The sequence below is a fragment of the Prinia subflava genome, chromosome 2 (genome assembly GCF_021018805.1).
Source record: "Prinia subflava isolate CZ2003 ecotype Zambia chromosome 2, Cam_Psub_1.2, whole genome shotgun sequence".
Lineage (NCBI taxonomy): Eukaryota > Metazoa > Chordata > Aves > Passeriformes > Cisticolidae > Prinia > Prinia subflava.
In genome coordinates, this window is record NC_086248.1 from 25,584,192 (window position 1) to 25,608,677 (window position 24,486).

The 24,486-nt window shown below is 36.7% G+C and overlaps 1 protein-coding gene and 1 long non-coding RNA gene across 2 annotated transcripts in view; both read right to left on the minus strand.

Moving 5' to 3' along the window:
- LOC134547702 (uncharacterized) overlaps positions 1 to 1,137 on the minus strand; it is a 31,207-nt gene extending 30,070 nt beyond the window's left edge. Inside the window, exon 1 of the long non-coding RNA XR_010079559.1 lies at positions 1,022 to 1,137. This is a non-coding gene — a long non-coding RNA (uncharacterized LOC134547702). The remainder of the gene's footprint in view (positions 1 to 1,021) is intronic.
- Positions 1,138 to 2,167: 1,030 nt separating this feature from the next.
- KHDRBS2 (KH RNA binding domain containing, signal transduction associated 2) overlaps positions 2,168 to 24,486 on the minus strand; it is a 319,671-nt gene continuing 297,352 nt past the window's right edge. The window contains exons 8-9 of the mRNA XM_063389417.1: positions 17,195 to 17,253; positions 2,168 to 3,185 (exon numbers count right to left, since the gene is read on the minus strand). Coding sequence (XP_063245487.1) covers positions 3,088 to 3,185; positions 17,195 to 17,253 — 157 coding nt within the window. The 3' untranslated portion in view covers positions 2,168 to 3,087. The remainder of the gene's footprint in view (positions 3,186 to 17,194; positions 17,254 to 24,486) is intronic.

Genomic DNA, 24,486 nt, shown 5'->3' on the forward strand with positions numbered 1-24,486 from the left:
CTACAGTGGTACACTCACACTGATGTGGTATGCAGACAAACCTTAATGCCACACTATATCACTTTGGTCTGTAGGGTGGTTGTAGCACATCGATAAAACCAATTTATAAAGATCATGAGGAAACTCTTTGAAGAGGAAGATTAAACCCTTTATATCTTGTTATACAACACAACTTGTGGTTTGTAAGTAACTCTTGAATACCACCATACCTGGAAAATATTACATTATCCAGACCACAGTCATGGGAAAAGATGCCAGAGTATCAATGTGTCTAGGATTGTGTATTTGTGCAATCTTATCTAGTAAAGAACGATGAGAAGAATTTGTACTTTTTGTACTGTGATTAGGTTCACACTTCTGAGTCCATGGACAAAGCTGTAACTGAGCTGAATTTTTTTTTTGTTTCCAGCAATGACATTTGTCTTAGTTGAAAATCTCACATATAACCTGCAGTCTATTTAAAAAGGTCATCCAAGATACACCTTTATGTTTAAATATATTTAACAGAAAATATAAGTAATGCCTCCGTCCATGCCACTGCATAGTAATACCTAAATGTCCCTGCCATTCTAGAGCATAAAAACCTAGCAAGCATAAGAATAAATAAAAAAATTCCTGCCCTTATACAGATACATTTTTCATAGGAAGAAACATTAAACATTTTCAGAAGCAAAGACAAGCTAGCATTACATTTTTCTTTGCTATGTGACTAGTTAAAATGTAGGCATGCTTTTAATAAACAGAAGCTTATGTTTTTAGCACGAGCAGTTATAAAGTACACCATCTTAATATTTACCATTAAAAGGCTAGATGACAAGACTTCTTTTATTGGAATGAAGAATATCACAACACATAGGTAAATGTTTTGATTGCCATTATGCCATAATCATTATGCTGAGAAACATTGCTGGGAAGATATTTATTTTAAAGCTGTAGCTGAATACATTTTCATGTGTTAGTAAAAACAAATGCAGAGATAAAACAGGAAATAGAAAAACCCCTGAGATGCAGCAGAGCTTACCTGACCACTTGCCAGCAGATCTGCTGCTTAGCTGTCCAGTGCCTGTGAGCCCCTGAAATAGTGAGACAGAATAAACTCAATGTAACCATCATGTAGCCCACTAAATGCACTTTAACACTTCAAAGGACAAAACATACTCATCATAAACTACTCAAAAAGAGCTAGCATGCAACTCCAGCTGCAAGAGATTTTGTTCACAAACTGAACAGCAATCAGCCTGTACTTTAGTCTCATCAAAAAAGTAAACCAATCACATTGACAAAAAGCCACGGTAAACAAAAAGACTATTGAAAGGATTAACAGTTTTGGCATCCCTAGCATCAAGTCTTCTGTTCTTTTTTTTTTCTTCATCAAAATTTAGGTTATATATTTGTTGTTAGCAAGAGTTGCATTACTATTATTTTTAATTTTAGTTCTGTTTATTACCTTGAGGGTTATATATTGTAGAATAATTTTGTTGTCACTAGTTAATGTTAATTATTTGTTTTAATAGCCTATATACCTATTTGTTATCTTTTGGTAGGTTTACTTTTTTAACTATCGGTAACTTAATAACTGAGAATATTTTACATTACTGTTGCATACTCAAAATTACAGAGTTACTATTAGTGTTACCTGTTTAACGTTTAGTCATCCTTTGAGTCCTGCGACATATTTCCTTAATAATCATCAGCCATCAAGTCTGATAGTCTCAAAAGAAATATCAGCCCTCTAAACTGCCTTCAAGGGCGGTGATATTTAGCACTGAAAATTACAAATAAAGTTTTTGAAGTTGAGTACCAACAGCTGGGCAGTGACACTGATGATTTGTTTATCAAGACAAATTGTTATATACTACGAAAAATGCAGTCAACGCACTCTTCTGAGTGAAAACAAATAGGTGAATCTATGCAATGCTTACATGTTGAATGGGATATTTAATGTGCGGGGAAACTCAAAGGTTGAAGAACTAGCATTTAGACAGTCTAACAGTGGTAAGTGGTAATCTTACCTCTTTAAACTCCATTACATTCTCACGAGAGACATGCTAATACAAACAAGTCAATCAGAGTTTGTGTTTAGCAAGATCAAGCTTAAAGGATAGTTTAAAATCCATTTATTGTTCTAAAGCATTTTGTTCCATGAACATGTTATACATTAGTGGATACTAACCATGATTCATGTAACAGTTTAGTTTGTTAACTTTTATATTATTTAACAACCAGAAGTTATTAATACAACTTTTAAAGTCTTACACAAAAAATCTTAAAACAGGCTTGGGTTCATTTTTGTAATTTTTATATAAAAACATTTTAGGCATCTCTTGAAAAAGAAATAAAGCAGGCATTTAAAGCTAGAAAACAAGTAATTCCAAATTTAGTTTGTTACAAAAGGTTTCAGCTTTATTGACAAATTATGGCAAACATATTTGACAAAATTATGGTTTCCTATTTAGAGAAGCTTACACATGGAACTTTAAGTGATTTTTTTAACAAATACAGGTTAAAACACTGAACAACTTCAGTTAGCTACATACATACAGTAGCTGCTTGTTTTCAACCCCATTAAAACAGCATTAAAAATTAAATTTACAAACTTAATATCGAGCATCTTAATCTAAACTAACATATATTTAAGAAGACAGGTTAAAACATCTTATCTACAGCTTGATTATTGTCTGGCTCGGAAATAATAATAAAAGAAATCATATTACAGTCTTTCAGCAACCCTAAACAGAAACTCAGCCTTAACTAGTATGTAGAGAGACTCAAGAGCTGTAACAGTGTCATGCTTTTTAGTTACACACAGCAATGAATACAACCAACAGAACATCATCTTGGAATAGTTTATAGACAATGCTTGCCAAAGGTTTTTTTGTCTCTGTTTTTTTAAGTCCGTGTTATAAAATAATACTAATGCAAATGTCACGCCAATGTTATAGGAAATACAAGTAGTACATTGGATAATAATGAGCAGTAATCCCTAGGATAGAAAAGAAATGGACTATTACTTGTCTTGTTGCTGTTTATGTGGAGACCACAGGCTATTAATTGTCTTTGAGATGAGGTCACAGATGAGGAGGACCTTCAATATCTACCATAGGGGTGTTCCCTGTAACCCCCTCTGGCTGACCTTGGAGGTGGTGCCTTTAGGCTGGAACGGGTCGTGGCCCATTCTTCTTGTGCTAAAAACAGAAGAGAAAAACAAGGTTTGTAAATACCTAAAACTGAAAGAACAAAGGGATGCCACTGCTAATGGCTGTCAAAATTCTTGAGGGTTCTGGCTGAAAGCTTTAGAAAAACAAAATGAGGATGGTGCTATCATCCATTTCTTTATCCTTCTACAAAAAATCTTACAGAAAATTAACCTACTTCTCTACACAGGCAACCTGTCTATCTTAGGAAGTAAAAAAGGCCTTACTCCTTCACTTTCAGCAGAGAATGAATAACTACTGTGTTGGCGGTACAGTCAGCTTTGGAAAAATCACTGCATTAGTCTGCCAGTTCAGAATTTATTTGATGTTTTGAGTTTCTAGTATTTAAGTTTAAGCAGAAATTTGAATAGCATTTAATGCAGTTGGTATGGTAACAAGATGAGGACTTGAATCATGAAAAGATAAAAAAGATATGTTTGATTTTTTTACTTCCATTTGAGAACGAAAGAAAGAAAATAATGGAAGAAAAATATGTAGAAGTGAAGCTACCAAATTAATCAAGAAGAGATTTTACTTTGCAGTAACTTTACAACACTTTTTCAAATCTGGTGAATCAAATATGCTCAGGAAGAATAAGCCAAAAAATGTAAGTCTAGTTCAGTTTTTACATTGCTTCTACAAATCTTCTTCTTCCTCCCTGATGTGGTATTTCTGGAATTTAACTCTTCCAAAGGCGCAATCAGTAAACTCCCTACTACAGTCCTGGTCCAGCAGTTGAACCCAAAACTTGAATTATCTCCTAAATCAGGCAGTGGGTCACCAAATGATTTCTGGTTTTGTCTTCCACTGACTTCAACTGATCATGTTAAGAGTGACTGAAATGGAAATGCACAAAATGCAGTGTATCATATCATACAGAGTGCAACATTGCTGGTATCTTGTTTTTGCTAATGACCAACAACTTTTGTGGACACTAAGAACATAGAAAGCTGTCATGAAGCAAAAAATACTAAATGGTTAAATCAGGCATCAAATATACCATTTGCAAAAATATGTGACTATGAGAAATGAGAATATAAAACATAAAAAACCCTGTTAAAATTCTGAAAGCTATTTCTTCTCTGCAAGATGTCTTCTCTGCAACTACACTTCATTATCTCATTGCCTTGAGGTATGAGAAGAATAGAAGCTGTAGAGCTAAAGTGAGTTCAGGCTAGCATGTATGGAGTGGGCATCTCTGGAAAAGATTTGGTAGCAGTTGATCTTGCTATGGAACAAGAAACACTCCTACTGTGATTTTTTGGTGCACTCCATTTATTTTCTTTCTCTTCGAGTTCTTCAGGATGTTCTCTTTTTGAACATCAGGAGTTTTATGGTCACATGAAACCAAAGTTTACTGTGGAAAGCTACTGCCCAGAGGGTTGAAGAAGTAGCATCCAATATATAGTTCTAAATCCTCAGGTCTCTCATTCCTATGGGGAATAAGTTTCTGTAGAGTGAATTTAAAAATCCTGCCTCTGCAGTATGTATCATTAGACACTTTAAAAATGGCATTTTGCTGTAAATTTTTTCCAGCTTCAATTACCCTTTGCTGAAGTGTTACTACATTTGCAGAGAGGCCTTGGGGACAAGAAAGATTTATATGGAAAGGAGAAGCTTCATTTATATAAATGAAAATGACTGAAGCAGTAAAAATATTCATGAAATGTACAACACAAAGACAACCCAATTTCTTGTTCCTTTTTAGTCCCTTCACTGTTGTCCACATTGAAGCACCTTCATATAAAGGTGAAACGTACAGTCTTTTTGGTAGTACTCATGCAGTAAAAAATGACTTAATATTACCAACTGGAGGAAACAGCTTTTCCTTGACTGCTCTTAAAGCAAATTGCTCCTGTGACTGTACCCGCTTCTGATATGGAACAAAAACTGAATCAAAATTTATGGTACAAGCCTCTTACGCTCTTTTTTTCAGTAACATGGTGGAGCAATTTGCTTGATTTCAAACTTTAACACCATCATTGAAATATGACGTGATAGTTGGCAGCTAACAGCTCCTGTCCATATTGCATGATAGACCCTACTGTATTAACAAGTGACTCCACAGCCACAACAGATGTGGAAATTTTGGGACTACAGCCTTCAGCTGGGGAAACCCTGGTGTCTACCACTCATAGAGTGGTAAAGGATTATATATATTTATATGGAAGAAGCAAGATGATAGGGAGCAGCACTCTCTATCAAGAGTCTCTGAACCACTGTGCCAGTAGATTACTAGATGCAGTCACACCAAAAAAGAAATCAGATTGCTAGTGTTTTTTTCCTAGAGGGGGTTTTAATTAACAAAATATACATGCATGCTAGTAATTAAAGCTGCTCTTTCATGTCTTCCTTCCAGAACTCCAAGGTAACCTTTTTCTTTCAGCAACAAGGGAAGAAAGGGAGCTTCTGAGAATCTCTATCTTTGGGAACAATCTTAAAAGGCTGGAGTCCCATAGACTACCTCAGCAGTCACACAGAGATTTAGGTAGCTCCTTGGGTAGCAGAAGGGTCAAAAGTTTGATTACCAGGCTGAGTTTCACTGCGAGAACAAAACAGTATGTGAGCCTGGTCTTTTTCTGAAAGACTGTGCCAAAAGGGGAAGGAAAAAGACCCTGGACATATTTCATCTAAAGAAAGTGACATGTATTTAATTTTAAGAAAGTGACATGTTAATGACATGGAAACTGAAAGGCATTTCAGATGAAGATGTAACTTTGGAGAGAGAAAGGTAATTGGGAGAACTGTGAGAGACTGCCCAAGAGCTGAAGAAACTAATTGTTGTGTTCTAATGCTGATTCCTTTTCATTTTTTTCTCATTCCTGTGAAGAGAAACCCTGTGGAGTCTGACCTTCCCCTTCCCTTGGGGACATCCAGACTTCCATCCAGTCTTCCATCCAGTCTTTCTGCTCTAGCATTCTGCTCATTCCCTGTCCTTTTCACTTCTATTTCCAGTGCTATCAGGTGTCAAAGACTATGGTTAAAAAGCAATCCACACAAGCAGCTTAATAACTGAGGGCAGAGAGTTCAGATTTTCAGCAATTTGGTGGTATGGGCAACTTCGCCATTCTTAGTTAAGTAGAAATATTTTATGTTTTCCTTTCAGAAACTAAAAGTGTAAGTTATTGCAGCATGATAGAAACTTAGGAGAGTTTACAGGTGAGGAGTCTGAGAGTGCTTGGGCTGAAGGATTGTTTTGGGTGTGGTAGTGTCATAGCTACTTGGATAAGAAATGTGAGGACATGGGCACAGCCCTTTTAATTACACTGCATATGTCTTTCAATCTGCTATATGCTCCTGTGAATTGATATTTGAAGCTCACCTTTAGGTTTGGTTTATGCTTGATTGAATTTCCATGTTAGTGTTTTTGCACTGCTTTCTATGGTTCAGATGGACTCTTATTTACTTTACTGTGTTCGTTGAGTTATAGAAATGAATCCAGTATTTCTTACAGACATAATTGATACATTACGTGAGGATGTCTTTAAAAATCATTTTTTCATCAACTGCTAGAAGACTCCATAGCTCTAATCTGTTTAAATACTACTACTACTACTAGAAGATTTTTTTTTTCCTTACTGGAGAGTCAGAATGTAAAAAGGTCATATAATTTTTAACCTGAGAAAATTCTTTGAATATGGGACCAAAACAGTAACATTTATAACACAGAGATGGATACATATGAAGTTGTTTCTGTCTTAGTATTTTACCTAAGCATTACTGAAAGCACAGAAAAATTCAGTGGTCTATCCATGTGGCTATCATCAAGTGCTAAATGTCTTTAAGTAAAGATTAGAGAAAATCACAAAATCAGACACTTTTTTAAACTCTTCATTTAGCATTCTGCAACCTTATAATGTAATTTTCCAGAATTGAATAAAACTCCTTCAAATATGCAAAGAGGGAAAGATGTAATATTTAAAGTGCAGATCACAATAATGAATGAGTTAAAAATGAAAATATATATTAATGGCATGTGATTTACACAGGAATATATTATTTCCTTATTATTTTTTATTTATAGTCATTGCTTAGTCCTTTTACTAATCAAGACCTGATCACTTTTTCTTCCCAGTAACTTATGTAACATCTGAATATTGCCCACAATTACTGGGCACATTTTTATTAATTTCTGGTCAATTACTTTGGACAGGTGGCCAGGTAAAGATTGGAAAGAGCTATTCTGATTAGATAGTTAAGATGTATATAACAAGAATGGTGTAATGGTTCAGTTTTTTATTTACCTTTTGGTGTTTTAGAAACAAAAGTTGATTTTGATTCAGAACAATATAGTTTTCTTTCTTGTGAGAAAAAAAAAAATCTCTTTTACTGCATAGTCCATACAGTGGAGAGAGCACACTGCATAGGAATTTGGATTACTAGCTCCACTCCTTGTTTTCTCAGTGACCTTGGACAATATTTTGTGGTATGGCTTCCTCACTGGAAGAATGAGACAGGAATACCTCCCTCCCTGGGGTGTTCTGAGAAGTAATTAATTACCTGGGAACTAAGAGAAAAGTGATATAGATGTGCTGAGCAGAAGACCCAATAGAAACCACACATAGCTTTAAAATGAGAACTCTTAAAATTAGGATGCCTTTCTTCAGACAATTCAATTTGTGCTGTATTTCTAGTAAGAGTCCAGAGAAAGATGGATGGAGACAAAATACTACTTGCAAATGCCTGGAAATTTTGTCCTACACAAGCTAGCGACTGAAGCTCAACTAACTTTGACAAAGCCAATATTTCAGCCCAGAAATCCACACAGAAAAGATAGTTGCACTTTTCTTGTGCCATAATTGGACAAGTATATATTATATTTGACAAAATGCACAAACAGATTTTGTTGGGTTTTTTTAAGGAGAACATCCACTTTTTTCACTCTTCTGGTTTCTTTCTGCTTATGTGCAAAGCTTGCAAAAAACACTGGATTTTCTGACTTGACATTTATGCATTTTATTATTTTGTGAGAAGAAGAGCTGAAGTGTTTCTTTCAAATCACAAAGGGCACCTTATTTGAAATTTGGAGTTTTAAGAAGACAAGTGTTTTCAAAACACAGGCTCAAACCAATTAAGCTAGCTTATACCATTCTAAGTACCCTTTACTTCACTAGACCTGCAGCATGAAATATATACAGCTTAAAACCTAGAAATGAATGGAAAACCTTATGCTTTAATAGTTTACTTTCTGACCATGGCTGCATCTCTTTAGAAACCCCCAAACTATTGTTCCTATGCTTAATAGTACCTTCTCTTCAGGAGGGCTAACAGTTTAAACTGTGTGGCTGCTCCAGTGCTTTAGGGTTGAGAGCTTCCCTAGCTTAAACTGGCGGAGGAGGATCACAGAAATCCTCCAGCTGACAGCACTGAGGAGGAGAAGGGCTTGTGCCAGCCCTCCACACAGGTTAAGTACTGACAGGAGATTTGCAGTAATGACCACTGGAGAAAATGGTTTCTTAGAAGGCTTCAGCCACTTCTGTAGTGAGCACCTGCCACAGTCAGGGAAGGAGCAGCATCAGAGTACATTGACAACTAGTTTGGGAAACTGCAATGCCAGGAGGAATAAAACTCTTATCAGTGCTGTTGTGAGGTGAGTGTTAATGTTATAGTGTAGAAAGAGTTTTGTTTTTCACTTATTTTCAGTGAAAATTAATTTTCCATTACTTTATGGTCATGCAACATGAAACATGCAGTAATACACCGCATCTGGAATTAAACAGATGCACAGCAATATTACAGAACTTTTGTCTTAGATTCTCCAACTCTACGGTTCCCATGGTGCAAGACAGTAAAATTACCATTTGAAATATTACATAGGAAAGTTTTGCATCATTTACTTAGTCTGTCATAGAAAATGATTTATAATTCAGAAGTAATAGAGGAAGCACAATAAGTTGCTATAAGTTAAAACCAATCATGTGCTACATGCAAAATTTTTTTCATTTTCGTAACGTAACTGGAGTACAAAAGTTTCAGGATACACAGACAGTTAAAAAAGAATGTGATGAGTTTAAATATGGGACTTTCTAAAGAATTATAGTCTAATTAAAACACTGATTTGACAAAACAGCAGTAGCTCTAGTATCATCCCCACATTAGTCATCATAGCTGAATTCAAAATGTGCTCCTTTCCCTGCAAACTTTCAAAATCATGCTCTTATGAAAATCATAAATCTCCTCTGAGGGAATGAATGCCACTTGAAATATAGCTAAGGTGGTTCCTCCAGTAAAAGAACTGATAAAATTTTGCAGAAAATCAAGAAAATGCTTTTGTCAGTTCCTTCTGTCCCACAGTAGGAATGCTGCTATCAGTAAATATAGGAATGATTGAAACAGAAGATTAAAGGAGGGCAATTTATTTGGTGTAGCTTCTGTCCATATGCAGTAGAAATCTTCAATGCCTCCTGTTTCCAGTGGAACAAAAATTTGAGTGCTGTACAGGAAGACTCAGGAGCATTTCTGAGTTCCCAGGGCTGGGTGTACATCTTCCTCATGCTCAGCAAGAAACCAGATGCCTCAATCAGCCCAAAATGAAGACGGTCATGCAGGAGCACGACACACTCCTCAGAATCGTGGCCCATGTAGCAAGGCTGTTAGCAGGGACAGCCTGGGGGGATCAGGATGCAGGTGCTCTAGCAATATTAGCACACAGTACACACCAATAGGGATGAGCTGCAGAGGGAAACAGCTGACACTGAGGACCTGATATTCACAATACAGCTTCTACAGGGATTTTTCATTTCAGACTGGTCCTAGTTTCAGCCTCTGGAAGTGAAATCTTACAAACAGTTGGGATTGCATCTTTTGCTTTAGTTTCAAACTAAAATTTATGGACTTCAAACCCACTCAGTGATGTGGAAAGAAGAGCTATAAATGCAGATAACTGGTAAATCTGCTTCTAAAGACAACTCCTGCTCCCATGCTATTGTGGAAGGACTCAGCATGTGCTAAACAGCCAGCCAGGTGTCAAGACATGACAAAACCTCCACCACAATGGTACAATCTGTGGTCTATTGCCTCTAAGTTGCCTAATTAATAATAAGATGGATTAGGAAGTGGTTGGAAAGCCACATTCAAAGGGTAATAGTCAATGGTTCAGAGGGTGGACATGGGTGACAAGTGGTGTCCCTCAGTGGGACCAGTGTTATTTAATCTCTTTGTTAATGACAGAGCCAAAGGGATCGAGTGCACCCTCCCAAGTCTGCAGATGACACTGAGCTGAGTGGTGCTGTGACAACCTGGAGGACAGGATGGCAGCCAGAGGGACATGGACAAGCTCAAGAAGTGGCCCAGAGAATCTCATGCAGTTCAACAAGTGCAAGGTTCTGCACCTGGGTCAGGGCAATCCCTGGTACAATCCAGGCTGGGGGATGAGCAGGTCGAGAGCAGCCCTGATGGGAAGGACCTGGGGGTGCTGGAGGATGAGAGGCTGGACATGAACCAGCCTTGTGCACTCACAGCCCAGAAACCCAACTGTGTCCTGAGCTGCACCAAAAGCAGAGGGGCCAGCAGGGCAAGGGAGGGGATTCTGCCCCTTTGCTCTGGTGAGACCCCACCTGAGTGCTGCATCCAGCTCTGGGTCCTCAGCACAGGAAGGACAGGGACCTATTCGAGTGAGTCTAGAGGAGGTCACCAAGATCATTAGAGGTGTGGAGCACTTCTCCTGTGAGGAAAAGCTACAAGAATTAGGATTATTCAGACTGGAAAAGAGAAGGGTGAAGTAATTGCAGCCTTTCAGCATCTGAAGGAAACTAAAGATGGAGAGGGACTTTTTACAAGAGCATGTAATGACAGGAGAAGGGGAAATAGCTTCAAACAGAAAGAAAGTAAGTTTAGATAAGATATTGGGAAGAAAGTCTTTACTGTGAGGGTGGTGAGGAAACTGGACAGACTGCCCAGAGAAGTTGTGATTGCCCTATCCTTGGCAGTGTTTAAGGCCAGGCTGGATGGAGCTCTGAGCAACCTGGTCCAGTGAAAGGTGTCTTCATTCATGGCAGATGGGTTGAAACTACATAATCTTTAAGGTCCCTTCAAACACAAACCATTCTATGATTTCATTATTCATTCCATGACGATTTTAAGACCCAGACACCAAGGAAAGTTTTCTTTGGTATGTTGCCCTAGTATTTTCTAGGAGACAGCAAATGTATACACTCTAATGGTATAAATGAAAAACTGGTGCACTTTAGCAAGACTTTGTTAATTAGTGTAAAGACACTGTTTGTAATCACAAGCCATGTGAAGGCAAACACTGTAATGATGAGAATAAAGCCTATGCCTCTTACATCTGCAAATCAGTCACTATGAATTATTTGAGCACTTGGTTTCCCACATTTGAATATTTAAATGAGACTAGGCTAGAAAAAAATAAGGCAAGAAAGCCTTAGCATGCTGAGCCTAAAGAATATTAGGACCAATGATCTACCATACCAAAGTTATTAAAAATGAGGAAGGAGCTTGGACTCAACAGCTGGAAAAAACCTTGTGTCTCCATCTGCAGAGCAATTGTTATGAAGTGCTTTTTCAAAATTCACAGTTATTTTCTCTGTGTACATTGTATACACATGGCTTCATTTTACTTTGTAATTGCCATAGGGTTTATTTCACACTAGGGTGGCAGCTCCTTGAGCTTCTCCATGACATCAGCATGTTTATATCTTTTAATGAAGTGTGAGAATTCATGTCTCCTAAGGTAGCATCTCGTCATTAAAGCTATTTATCAGAATTCTAGAGCTTGAACCCTCCATACACGCTTTCCTCCTCTAATTTCATCATGATATACTTACTTAAACTTGTTCAGCAGAAACTATTATTCTTATCGTAGAAGAACTTTATTTACTAGATGATACACTTTTAAAGGACAAACCCAGAATGAGAAAAATAAACAATATAATAAAAGAGTAGTGGAATATTGATGTACATTTTAGTTGTTAGCTATAAAGGTCTATAAAGTGTTTGTTTATGAAGTGCCATCTCTGTAGAGGATTACTTAGCAAACTAATTGATATAACAATTGCAAAGCTCTTATATGGAGCGACTGGCAGGGAATTATTTGTGAAACAGTTAAATCACTGTGACAGCATTTTATAACTTAAATGATGTCTTACATTAAAAGGAATTACACCAAACAGTTACACTCCTCAATTTTAATTAAAGATGGAATTATCCCAAAACCAAATACCCAGTTCTTTACAAGTACCTAATGCTAAACTACAGTAGAATATGCATCAAAAAAACCCATGGTCATTTGAGAAAATCTAAAAAGCTGAAAAGTTTTGGTGAAGACACAAAATATTTAAACAATGTCTCCTTAATGCAGTGGCAGAACATGCAGTAAAAAGTCTTGCAAGCTTCTCCTGAAAAGCAGCAGTAATGTGACTGGAGTTCATTTATGTCTTCCCTCTTTGTGTAGGTGGCAAGCTACAGATTAACCTTCCTAACTCTCGCCTAAGGCCTTTGGCAGATGGTGTTATCCTAATTTAATTGTGGTGGTTTAGGAGGTTATAGACTTCAACCTATCCTTTCACTCTCTGTCTAGGGTTTCTGCTTTTTTGGTAGTACCAACTAAGATTCTGAGTGTACTGGTCTCTCAGATACTGCAGTTCATGACCTGACATTAAATACCATAATAATTTTCAGGTAATGCACAAGGCAGGATATGCACCAGGCTGTGAACTGTGGCATTGACAAGAGGCACACTCTCACTACTGTGGCAGTGTCCCTTTGGAAACAGGGGCAGGAGCCTCTTGAACCTTCTGCAGCAGTAACTGGCAGAGCTCACCACTGGAGTCTCCAGCCTTTGGGAGGGCTAAGAGACAAAGAGCTGCTGATAAACAAAGTTTGGAATGCTCTGATCAGTACAGGGGGAAAAGGATTCAGATGAAAAAACAGTGAAGCAGGTCAGATGTAATGAATACATCTTCTTGGTTCTGCCTTGCCTGCAAGTCATATACTCTTCTCTGATATCTCTCTAATGTGGCCTAACACAACACAGCACTTGAATCATGAATGCTATTTCCTCTAAAAATAAACAGGGAGAAGGAGAAAGAAATGAGAACATGAATTGATTACAAAGGGCTTTTATTTACAGTGGTCCTGTCCAGGGAAGATGCTTTTTGGAGCTGGGCATGACATTACATATGTGCAGGAAAGATTCTTAGTTACCAAACTTTAGGTGTACATTTTATCCTAGTTGATTTTTAAGACAAATCATTAAATTCATGTCTTCACTAGATATCTCTTCAGATGACAACAGTGCCAGAAGGGAAGCCAAAAATTTACTGAAGTATAATGAGGGCAAAGAATAGAAACCTTTTGTTCATAAATTAATCCAATTTCATGCCTTCTCTTTTACAACATAAGCATCAAGTTAACATGACAGTTACCCTAGTTTAGACTTATCTGCAGATATCAAAACCTTCAGTGACAGAAGTATCATAAATGTTTGTTGAATGTGATTAGAGGTGAGGATGCTTTACATTTTAAATGACTTATCTTTTATTTTTAAACTGCCTTCTAAAGATATTTCTTTACATCTCACATGAAGAAGCCTATAAGGGCTACATCCCCAAGATTTTCAGGCATATGTCCCAAATTTATGTTCCTCAGCCTGGAACATAGATCCTCAAAATTCTCTAGCAGTAACTGCATAATCCTGATCTTATAAAAAAATTGTAGGAAACTCATAGTTCCTGAGTACTGTATTTCCATGTGCTCAGAGACTGCTGCAGGGTATGCTTTGAAGTGTCTCTACTTTGATCCTTCAGCGAGACTGGTGACAAGCATGTCAAATCACAACAGGGCTTAGGTGTCTCACTTTGTGAGGGGGTTCTGTACTGAAAATTTTCATTCATGGAACATCCCTCAGTCATGGAAAGCAGTGCAATTTTACACATATCCCTGATCTTCCTACTGTCTTGGGAGATTCCTTGGCTGGATTTGGAGGGAACGAAATTCTTAAAAACCTTTGCAAAAGAAACTGAGCAAGGAGTTAAGGCAGTTAAGTTATGGATTTTACAGCAGTGAATACTGTTTAGGAATCCATCTTGCCCAACCTGTGACAAGTGACTTAGGTTCTTCCTTGCTTAAAACTTCCATCTAATCAAAGAGATGTGAACTTCCTGAGAATTAAATGGTGTTCAGGTGTGCTCTGCTCTGAAACATCCCTCTGATTTTTGAAACCATACTGTGAAAAATCCATAATACATAAATCTTATGATCTTCAGGGGAAACAGTTTCCCCAAGCAGAATTCTCCATAAGTTCTTTTAAAAGAAGCAGAGAAGAACCCATGAGACCTAAACTACCTGCTTCTTCTCAGGAGTACAGACAGCAAGAAAAGTCATAGCAGGCAGCTCTTAAAGGACTACTACTGTGCTCTATACTTAAGAAGCTACAGAGAACTCAATTTTATACTTTAAAAAGATTCTAAGTATGAAGTAGCATTACTATTTCATTGAATCTACTTCATGGAAAATGAAAGAAAACCTTCTCAGGATTGAAAACTGTCCTCCCTAAAGTTAAGCTGGAAGCAAGAGGATGCATGCAAGAAAGTAAAAAAAATGCCAAGCTAGTAAATTTCTGATAATTCAGATATTGTTATTGAAGAGGATAAGGGAGAAAAGACAAGTTGTTGCACAAAACACCTAAGAGTTGACAACATGACTATATTCATGTACCATTTGTCTGTGGTCTTATTCAGAGTTTGGGAGAACTTGGAATTACAGAGGTGTGCCAGAAAGAATTGTAAAGGAGGAATATGGCCTTGTTATGGAAATCAAAACAAGATGTGAAATGTTGAACTCAAATTAAAGAAAAACTGGTAATTTCTACAGGATGGTGAAAAATGAGGGGGCAGCTGATTTAATACAGTGAGATGGATTCAAGAGACTTGCAATGAGTTACAAAACATCCTGAAAAAGTAGAGAAATGGAAACAGAGAATTAGGGTAAAGTTAGGTGGGGATGAGAAGGGGTGATAGATCAGATACAGAGAGAACATCAGTGTATGGAGCAAGAACTCAGAAACTGAGGAAGTTAAGCATGTATTCTATAGCTCTCTAGCTCTGTGTGCTCACAATACCTCCCCAGATAAACAGTGGTGACTTAGGAATGACAAGTTCCTGCACAGATTTCCAAGGCATGAAACTGGCAAATTTACTAATCTCCTAAGTTAAGTGAACTAAGAGTAGCATAAACAATTATATATAAATGTATCTGCTTACAGAAAGTAGCAGAATTGGAATTTGAAATATTATTCAACTTTAAGTTGAGTCCAGGTTATTGATAACACTCAGATCTTTGTATGCAAATGGCAACTCAGAACACAGTTCAAGCAAAAAAACAAAGCAAGTCCACAGTTATCAGCCATGTATTTAAAGTCTAGCAAAGGAAACCCAGGCATATTGGGTTGGTTTCAGCTGCTGAATGGAAAACAAAAAAAAGGAGCTTCATGCAGAGCATAAATTTAGTCATGATGCCACTCTGTGAACACTTTGTAAGCTTTAGCTAATTAGTCCATTCAAAATCCCTGCTGGGAAAACAAGTAATATTCTTTTAGTTTTACAAATGAGGGATTGGAAGGAAAGTGACACTACTTTAAATGTCTTGCCCAAACTCATGGAGATTCAGCGTGGTGGAGTGTAATTAAAAGTTAAACAGTGAGTAATTCTTACTGCTGAGCTCAGACTGTTTCCTGCATTGCCCAAAAGCTTAGTAGTGCATTCAGGACAGCAGTGGAGAGGGGATCTGTAGATTGGAGTAAGGATCTTCCACTACAGCTATTAAAAATGTATGTGCAAAAAGGAAGCAAAACAAAGGGTAACTGAACCACTCACACTCATATGGATACGCTATTATTATTACTTGCCTAGCATTGAAAATGTGCTTAACTGCACATTGAATCATCCAAATATACTGTGAGAACTGATTGCACAAAAATCAGTTATTTCTGATTATGCAATGCAATCATTTTGACACCGTCTCAGTAATGTCTATTTCTGTACCAATACAAAGGAAACTGCAAGTTTGCATTAGTGACATTTGCTTCACAGTTGCATGAATAAAATTATTTATTTCAAGCAGCAACCCTTATATAACCCCTTAGTGTAACTTCCATTTGCAGCATCATTTCCAGCAGCTCTCATTTTCACAATGCTGTGGAAGTCATCATGTAGACTTAGGATACTTTAGAAGCAGTAAATCAGGCATGACATCTCTGCTGAATATTAGGGTCACTCTTTCAGCCAACAGTAGTCAGCTTTGCTCTGTTACTCCAGTGAAAATCTCTGAGTGAGATTCACTGTGCCACCTGATACAATGTACCAGTAATTATTAATAGCAAGACATGGTCTAGACTCTAGTTTTGAAATATATCACTAACAGCAAACAACAGATCTAGAAAATGGTTTGTACTTATGGGAGGTACACTTGTCTTCCTTTCATGCCCCTGTACCCAGGAAGTGGAACTGTTCCAGCTCAGACACAGACTCGGTGGAGCAGTGCACAGACTACAGCCCTCCCTCTACTCACACTGCCTAGGGTGGCATGAGGTACTCCTTTATCTTGGTGCAGCAGGGGTTCCCATGGTGATACAGCACCCTCTCCTTCTTTCCACTTTGATTAAGTCTATGTTTCTGAATCTCACAAACCCTGCTGGTTGAAATGATGCACATGACAGCAGCAGAGGCATAGTATTGTTGGCACATCAAGAAGACTGAAATTTAACACTGTGAAAGATATTCAAGCACTAATATAAACTTTTGTGTTGCTGCTAAACTGACCTGTGATTGTGAGTAATTGGCTTTGTAATTCTGATTGAAATTCATTAGTCAAATTTTCTGGTTCTACATCAAAACTCACCCTAAAGTTACACAAATATATTTTGTCTGGTCTTTGTAAAATGAGAGAAATAAAGAAAAGTTTATGGAAGTAATTTCTGAATTGCCAGTAACAGATCTTTTCCTTTGATTTCACACATTTGCAGAAGATAGAAGAGACCTTACCGTAGCTGTCATAAGCCTCTTCACTTGTTCCGTGACCATAGTCATAATATTCAGGCACACTGTAACAGATTCAGACAGCCATGTCACTATTATCATGGGTAACCAACTCAAAACAAAAACAGCTCACAAAATAAAAGACATTTTAATACTTTGACACGACAGCGTAGTCCAGCTAGTTTCAGGCACAGTGAATATTTAAAGATATGGAAGAAAATGTACAGTGACAATAAAAACTATTATACAGTACATCACATTTCTTATCTACACAGCATAAAACAAATCTGATCCTAAACATGTAAACCTGGAGATGTGACAAAGACTGAGAGAAATTCTATCTGCAGAAATGAGGTCTGAAAAAAGACCACTGGATTATTCACTGGTGTTAAACCAACCAAAGTGGTGTCATCCTCATTTACCTGTTAATTCTAAATATTTATGCGTTACCAAACTCGACATAATTTGTTTTCACAAAGCTGACTGTAATTTATGGTGTGGAAACTGTAAACTACTTAACTTTGCCAAAAACACTGACAGGTTTTCAGCTTTGATCCTGAAGAAGAAAGCATGTTCCCACAGCATGTAGAGAGAATTTTGACTCTCCACAGCCTTTTCCCTTACGTAGTTATTGGACCTCCATGGAAAATTTTATACAGTGATCAATAAAACACAAATTGAAAGAAACAAAGGTCTAGGAGTGCGAAATCACACTTAACACTTGAGTCTCAAGCTCAGTTTTTCACCGTTCTCAAAAATTATGCATAGTCATACTAACATATTATCAAAATATTTCAGATAATAGTTACATCTTGATAATCAGCAATTCCTAGCTATTATGTGGAGTGGGCATCCAGAAAATTCAACCTCTGAGACATAATTAAATGGAAAGGGAATTATTCACATTTTTGCTTTGCTGCTATTATTATTAGTTTACGCAGTGGTTTTGGTACCTGGTATCAAATTCAAGATCAGGCCATTTCTATTCTCAGGTAACAGATAAACATACAAGAATCAGTCTCTACCTAGAAAAATCTGCAAACTCCATGAACTCCTCTCTGTTGTATTTCTTCAATCAGCAGTGAACCAAACAGAAAATGTAACACTTTCTCTGTGGATAGTTTTTAGTTGTTGATACTTCTGCTTCTTTTTCCCTGGATACTGTGTGAGACACTCTTGCAGAATGAACAGAAGCAGGCAAGCAGCTCAATATTGCTATAATTATAACATTATTGCTCAGGCCATTTTCCATATTGGATTATTGTTTTAAAAATATTAGTTTACACTTGAGAGAGACGCTTAGTTGACAGTGGAGTGCAAGTAGAAATATTTCAGAAGTGCAATAGAGATAAACAAGCAATCTATAACAATTATTATCTTAACCTAATTTTAACTTTGTTCACAAACCGCCTGTAATAGGATTTTTAATTTCTTGAACTTAGCTATCCATAACTATTCTTGGAACAATTTCTGAGAATGATTCATATTCTATACCTCACTTGAGAACACTGACTGCATGTATCTGATAACTGAGAGTCAAGCTGTTTTGACTTGGATCATGTCATCCCCTGAATGGCTAGAGATTGCTCTCATAGTTTTTGGCTACAAACATCCGTGGATTTGCCTTTTTTTTTTTTTTTTAACTGAAAATGTAACTATAATTGTTGTGCATTAATTCAGTAATTTAGTCAGAAGTCATTCATGTGAGTGAATGAATTACAATGTCACCAGTATCTCAGAGAGATGAAATTCATTTGTTAAAGCAGTTGCAGAAAACGAACATAAGAATAACATGAATGAAATTAAGCTAACACTTCAGTGAAGGCTCTTCCCAGTGCTAGCTGAGCTCTATAGGACACAATCACTGTCAAGAGCTCCCAGATAATGGAAACCATCCAGTTGCTTGAAAATTAATTATCTAAATATACAAACGCTTCTATTGAAAAGGTGCAAGAAACAAACAAAGAGGAAGAATACATCTTTTATTTGCAGAACACAACATTCATTCTGTATTATTTTGCAATTATTTTAGTAGCCAATTAAAGAAAATAACAGGATTATGTAAGGTGCAGTAAAGCACTGCAGCATCAGGGTTAAATCATTTATCCAGTCATAGCTACAAAGCTCATGGCTTAGACGTAAGAAATGACTTGCACTGCTCAGAACAGACACATGACATACCACCCAGCCCTGGCAGACAGCCATATGAAAAACTAAGTTTAGAACCTCATTTTGGCATACTGCCTGCTTTCCTGGGTAGAGGAGGGTGCTGGACTAGTGAATGGTATTAAAAGAAAAAAAACACAAGAACTCCTATCTTCTGCCAGCAGATAAGATGCTAATATTTCTTCCTGATACATTTTTGCAAACCAAAGCAGCTGCCTCCAAAGATTAGTTTAAAAAGGAGCCCAATCCAAAGCCCAGTAACTTATCACCAATCCTGCTTTCAGTGATCACTGATGAGGGCCTTGAGCTATTACCCATCAACATAACATTCAGCAGAACACAAGACTTGCAAGAGCAGGTAAAGATTCATTGCTACGTTATTGGTGTTGTACATTTTTATTTGAGAAAGAAACACACAATCATAGACATAATAAGGATGTGAGATAAAAATCCTGCAGTGAACATTCTGAACTGAAATACACTATCAACAGAATACTAAGTTAATAGACTAACAATCATAAAATAGGAAACAAACTGTATTACAGCTATAAAAAGGAAGTAATTTGTTACATACCGCATATTTGATGTCTGTGAGCACAGTATTTAACACATTCCTGAAAACACGTAATTCATAGCACAGTACGAGCGTCACCTAAGCCCTCCAACTTTATTTCCCTGAATATAACATCTTTTTCATAGATTTGAGCCAAAATGGCATTTCAAATTCCTTGCCAACTCATATTGAAAAGTGTTTTGAAGAGTATGTAAGTGAATAAAACTTACTTCTTACTATGAAATACCAGACTTAAACTCATATGTTGTGGGCCAGACTGCTTATCCATTAATTTGCTTTATTTTAAACCTCAATGAATACTCACTATAATCTATTATATGCATTTTGTTGTAGACATTTTCCTCTGTTTTATAGCAAAGTAAACAATGGGCAGTATTTATAAAAAATGTGTGCTAGATTATGGCTTTACAAACATGAGTTTCTTATTTTTAAAATTACTGAACTACAGAGAGATGCAGTTCCATTTGCATTATGGCCAACTGAGAAGGAAGCAATCAGCAAATGCATTCAGCATAAATAATGCTTGTTTATATAATTTTATAGTTCTCAGACTGTTCCTGGAAAATATGGTGATCATGAGCCCTAGAAACCACTGACTCTCTTGGCAGTGCTAATTGGAAACAAAACACCATTATCTATCATTAGCATTCATTACTTGCAAGCAACACGAAGTGTAATTTACTTAAAGTGTACATGCACCCACCTGAAAGCAGGATGCAACACATTTTATAAAGCAGACAGGATTAACTCTTTACCAACTGCTCAGCTTTTACTTGCACTATACTTCACCACCAGATTTCTAAAACACAGAGGTCTTGTGTACTACCATTTACACTTTAGTAACCCTCTACAGGTAGCACTCAGAAAAACTGATATACACAGGGGTATCATATATGTATATGTATCTTACAAGCAGGTTAATTGAGTTTGTATATGAGAAACTCTGATGTAATTTTTCTCTATAAGAAATATATACAACACAGATGTATGACCCTGTCCTAATTTCTATTCTGTGGCCAAAAAGATTAATAATACGTATACTGGAAATGTTCATCATCTTCACCTATTTATGCTTAATTTTTTTAATTTTTCATTATTGAACCTGTTCATTTTAAAGTTTTGAAATCAAAAGTTTCCACAAACTGTGATCTGCTCTCTTTATGGTGATAAAGCTGGATCGGTTTCCAAAAACAACCCAAAACCCAAACCATCAGAAGATGCTTGTTTTTGAGAGATAAGGGTCCTTTAGTGCCTTCCAAACTGTATTACCTAGGGCTCCTATGATATGACAAAGGCTCAAGTACAGAGACAGTATCTAAACAACCTTTAAAGCCAACAAAGACATTTAACCTCTTGTTAACTGGGACTTTTTCAAATTGGTATTAGTGCAAAAAAATGAATTCCAGTTTGACTGTGTCAACACCCATGGGAAGCCACACAGCTTTTTGCTGAAAAGCCTGTAGAGAACAGTGCTTTCAAGTGGTTTAGGCTGAGAACCACAAACAAAAGTTTGAAAAAAAAGATTGAAGCCACATCAGCCTAACTCTTGCGTCAACAAGCTATCCAAGGGAAGAGTGATATTCACCACTCAGAGTTCACTGGAGTTAGACACAGGAAAACATGACATTAATGAATAGACTGCATTAGCCTTTGAGCAACCTCTTCCTGCACCTGCAGGACGCTTCTGGCAAGAGACCCTGGGCTATCAACATTACCATCTGGCTCCCTGCTACTCTGACAGCTGCAGTAATACAAGGCAGCAGAACATTGCAAAGACTGAAGAACAGAAGTACTTCATGTTCCCTTGTGCTCTTTGGTTGTGTGTGTGTTTTTGTTTTGCTCTTCCTTTCTCTCTTTTTGTTCTGTGGTTTTGTTTTTTGGTGAAGGATGCACCTAAGCTTTCATTCTCAAGTGTGGCTGCAGACACACAATGGGCTCTCTAAAGCCAAAGCAGAAAGGTACAGGAAAGAGCTCCTCTTCTTTAAACACTGCTAACGAGTGAACCTGTACAGAAGCGTGCTCTGTAGTCTATCCTAAAAGATCCTAAGAAACGGAAAGTCTTTGAGTAAGATCTGTTAATTCAGATTTAGCAACTCATATTTTTCTGTTAAAACTTTTTTTTTCTGTCCTAATTGTACTTTTTAACTCGTAGAGTATATGTCAGTATAATGTAAGAATAATTTATTGGGAATTGTTTAGGAAGGAGCTGGCCAATTTAGAAGCTTAAAATCACAGAAATTATAACTCTGCCATTAGATAATAATTAGGTGTCTTTTCTGAAATACATGAATTGGTTCAAACCAGAGATTCAGCTGATGCCAGTGAAGTTCCACAGTTCAGGCTCATAATGAAACAGGCTAAAAACTTGTACACTACCCTTTGAAGAAGTAAAAATAATCTGAGATACTTCCATCTTTGTGTCGTAATATTCAACAGTGTGAGAGTGAACCAATATTGTGGTTTGGAATTGGACCTCTCTGAGGAGGGATTCCCAGACTTTGATGGTTTGCAATCAGCATCTATACACAGGTACAGATAAATGAGCCTTTATCACTCCTTAGAGATATATCCCAGTCAGGATTACCTTTAGACATGATTCTTGAGTCAAGCTAATGCCCAGGATAGCTCACAGGGATCCCTAGAAGTGGGATTTAATATTTTAGAGGTGGGATTCAATATTTTAGACAAGTCTCTTTTTCACATCCTCAAATGGATCCTTTGAACTCTTGGTCTATATAAAATTATCTCCTTCTTTCCCTATATAATTTCAGTTCAGTAACTTTGGCATTTCCAACTTGCAACATTGATAGCCGGTACAATCAAAGATTCAGTTCCTGTTCTAATAGGATCCAGTCTAATTTTACTGCTGTTGTTTTATGTAAGACTATGTTTGTAAAGCTTCTCCCTCCTACATGAGGAGGGAGGCAGCAGGATTTAACACACAGTTGGCCATGAAAGAAAAGCTGTTAACACTGAGCAGTATGTTTCTGCCTGCAAGACAGGTGAGCAAGATCTGCATTCACATGAATTACAATATATGCAATTTTTACAAAATAATATCTCACTGTGAAAATGTGTGAATAAAGAAACAATCCTTCTAGGAAACTGAAACTTACTGGAACATTTTTACTTAATAGAGCATTTCCTCTATAGAGGAGATGACAAATCTTTTGAATATAGGAACTTACAGGATTCAGCCTTAAATCACAAACATAGTCCTTTGCTCAATACTTCTTTAGAACTAATGGAAAATTATGGTGAACGCTTTAGTGGATAAAGTCTCCCTTTTTCTGAATTGTATCCAGTATTTTTATCAGAAGAGAATATCTCCATTATCATACTCCTGGATTTATTTAGTACCTTTCAACATGCCTGAAGTTAAACTGGATTCAACTGTCTCCAGCATTTTTGTAGGTTTAACTTTATGCTACTGAAAATATTTAAATTTTAAATTTTAAAACTATTTTTTTTTAATTTAAAACTATTATAAACAATGAAGGCAGTAAAGTCATACAAGCATAGGATTGGAAAGCCAACATAATTGCAAGATGACTTCAGGTTCTGAGTTTTTTGCAAAATATGAAATAGAAATCAATCTGCCATTTAATTTTACATGGAAATTTCTATTTATCTATTCTACATTCCACTGTCATTTTCTTATAGATACAGAACTGTGACTAACTACTTCAGAATACAATACCAAATGTCTGCAGACAGAGTATTTGTGAAGAGAATGATGCAGCATTTTAGGAATCCTAGACTGTTTTAGAGGAAAAACTTTTCTCTAGTTCAGAGTAGTGAAATTTGATTCCACTTTGCTCATCAAATCAAATAAATGAGAAGTGGCATTTGAAAACAGTTTGTGATGATGAATGCCATAAGTAGATTGCTGTGAAGATACATTAAATGTCATATTCTAGGCTTCCTGCCTTGACTGATTTCAACAGATTGGAAATAAAATACAGGGAAATCTTTATTTATGGACAGGCGGATATAAGTGCATAGCCAAAATGAAATATGGCAAAATATAAATACAAAGCACAGTGCAGCACAGTGCTGAAAAAGTGAAAGAATGAATAGTAGAGAAAATAATAATGAATATCTAAGTTTGCAAAGAATCAGTGTAACTATTCTACCTATTGCAGATTGGACTATATTTATTTATTTTATGTTTCTATGTATTTTACTATGTAGTAATATTTTGATAGTGAGACAGAAGTGTGAAAACCTCTGATTTTATCACCAAAACATTTAACTATGTGATAATCTTCTGATTAATTTAATGATTATTTGCAGGCTTCTCTAACCATTGTTTTTAAACTAAGGACAAAATTCTTCCATTTAACTATAGATGAGCTCACGACTAATCTGCTGGAACTTTTCACAAAGCAAATAGTTGAAAACAGTGGGACTTCTGAATAGAGTTCACCAAGGAACATGTACTGCCAGCTGAAGCTTATACTGCTGTCTTTACAGGTGTACTAGTCTGTGATTTTACTTGCACCACCACTTTGAGAAACTCATCTTCGGAAACAGATGTATATACAGTACCTTGATA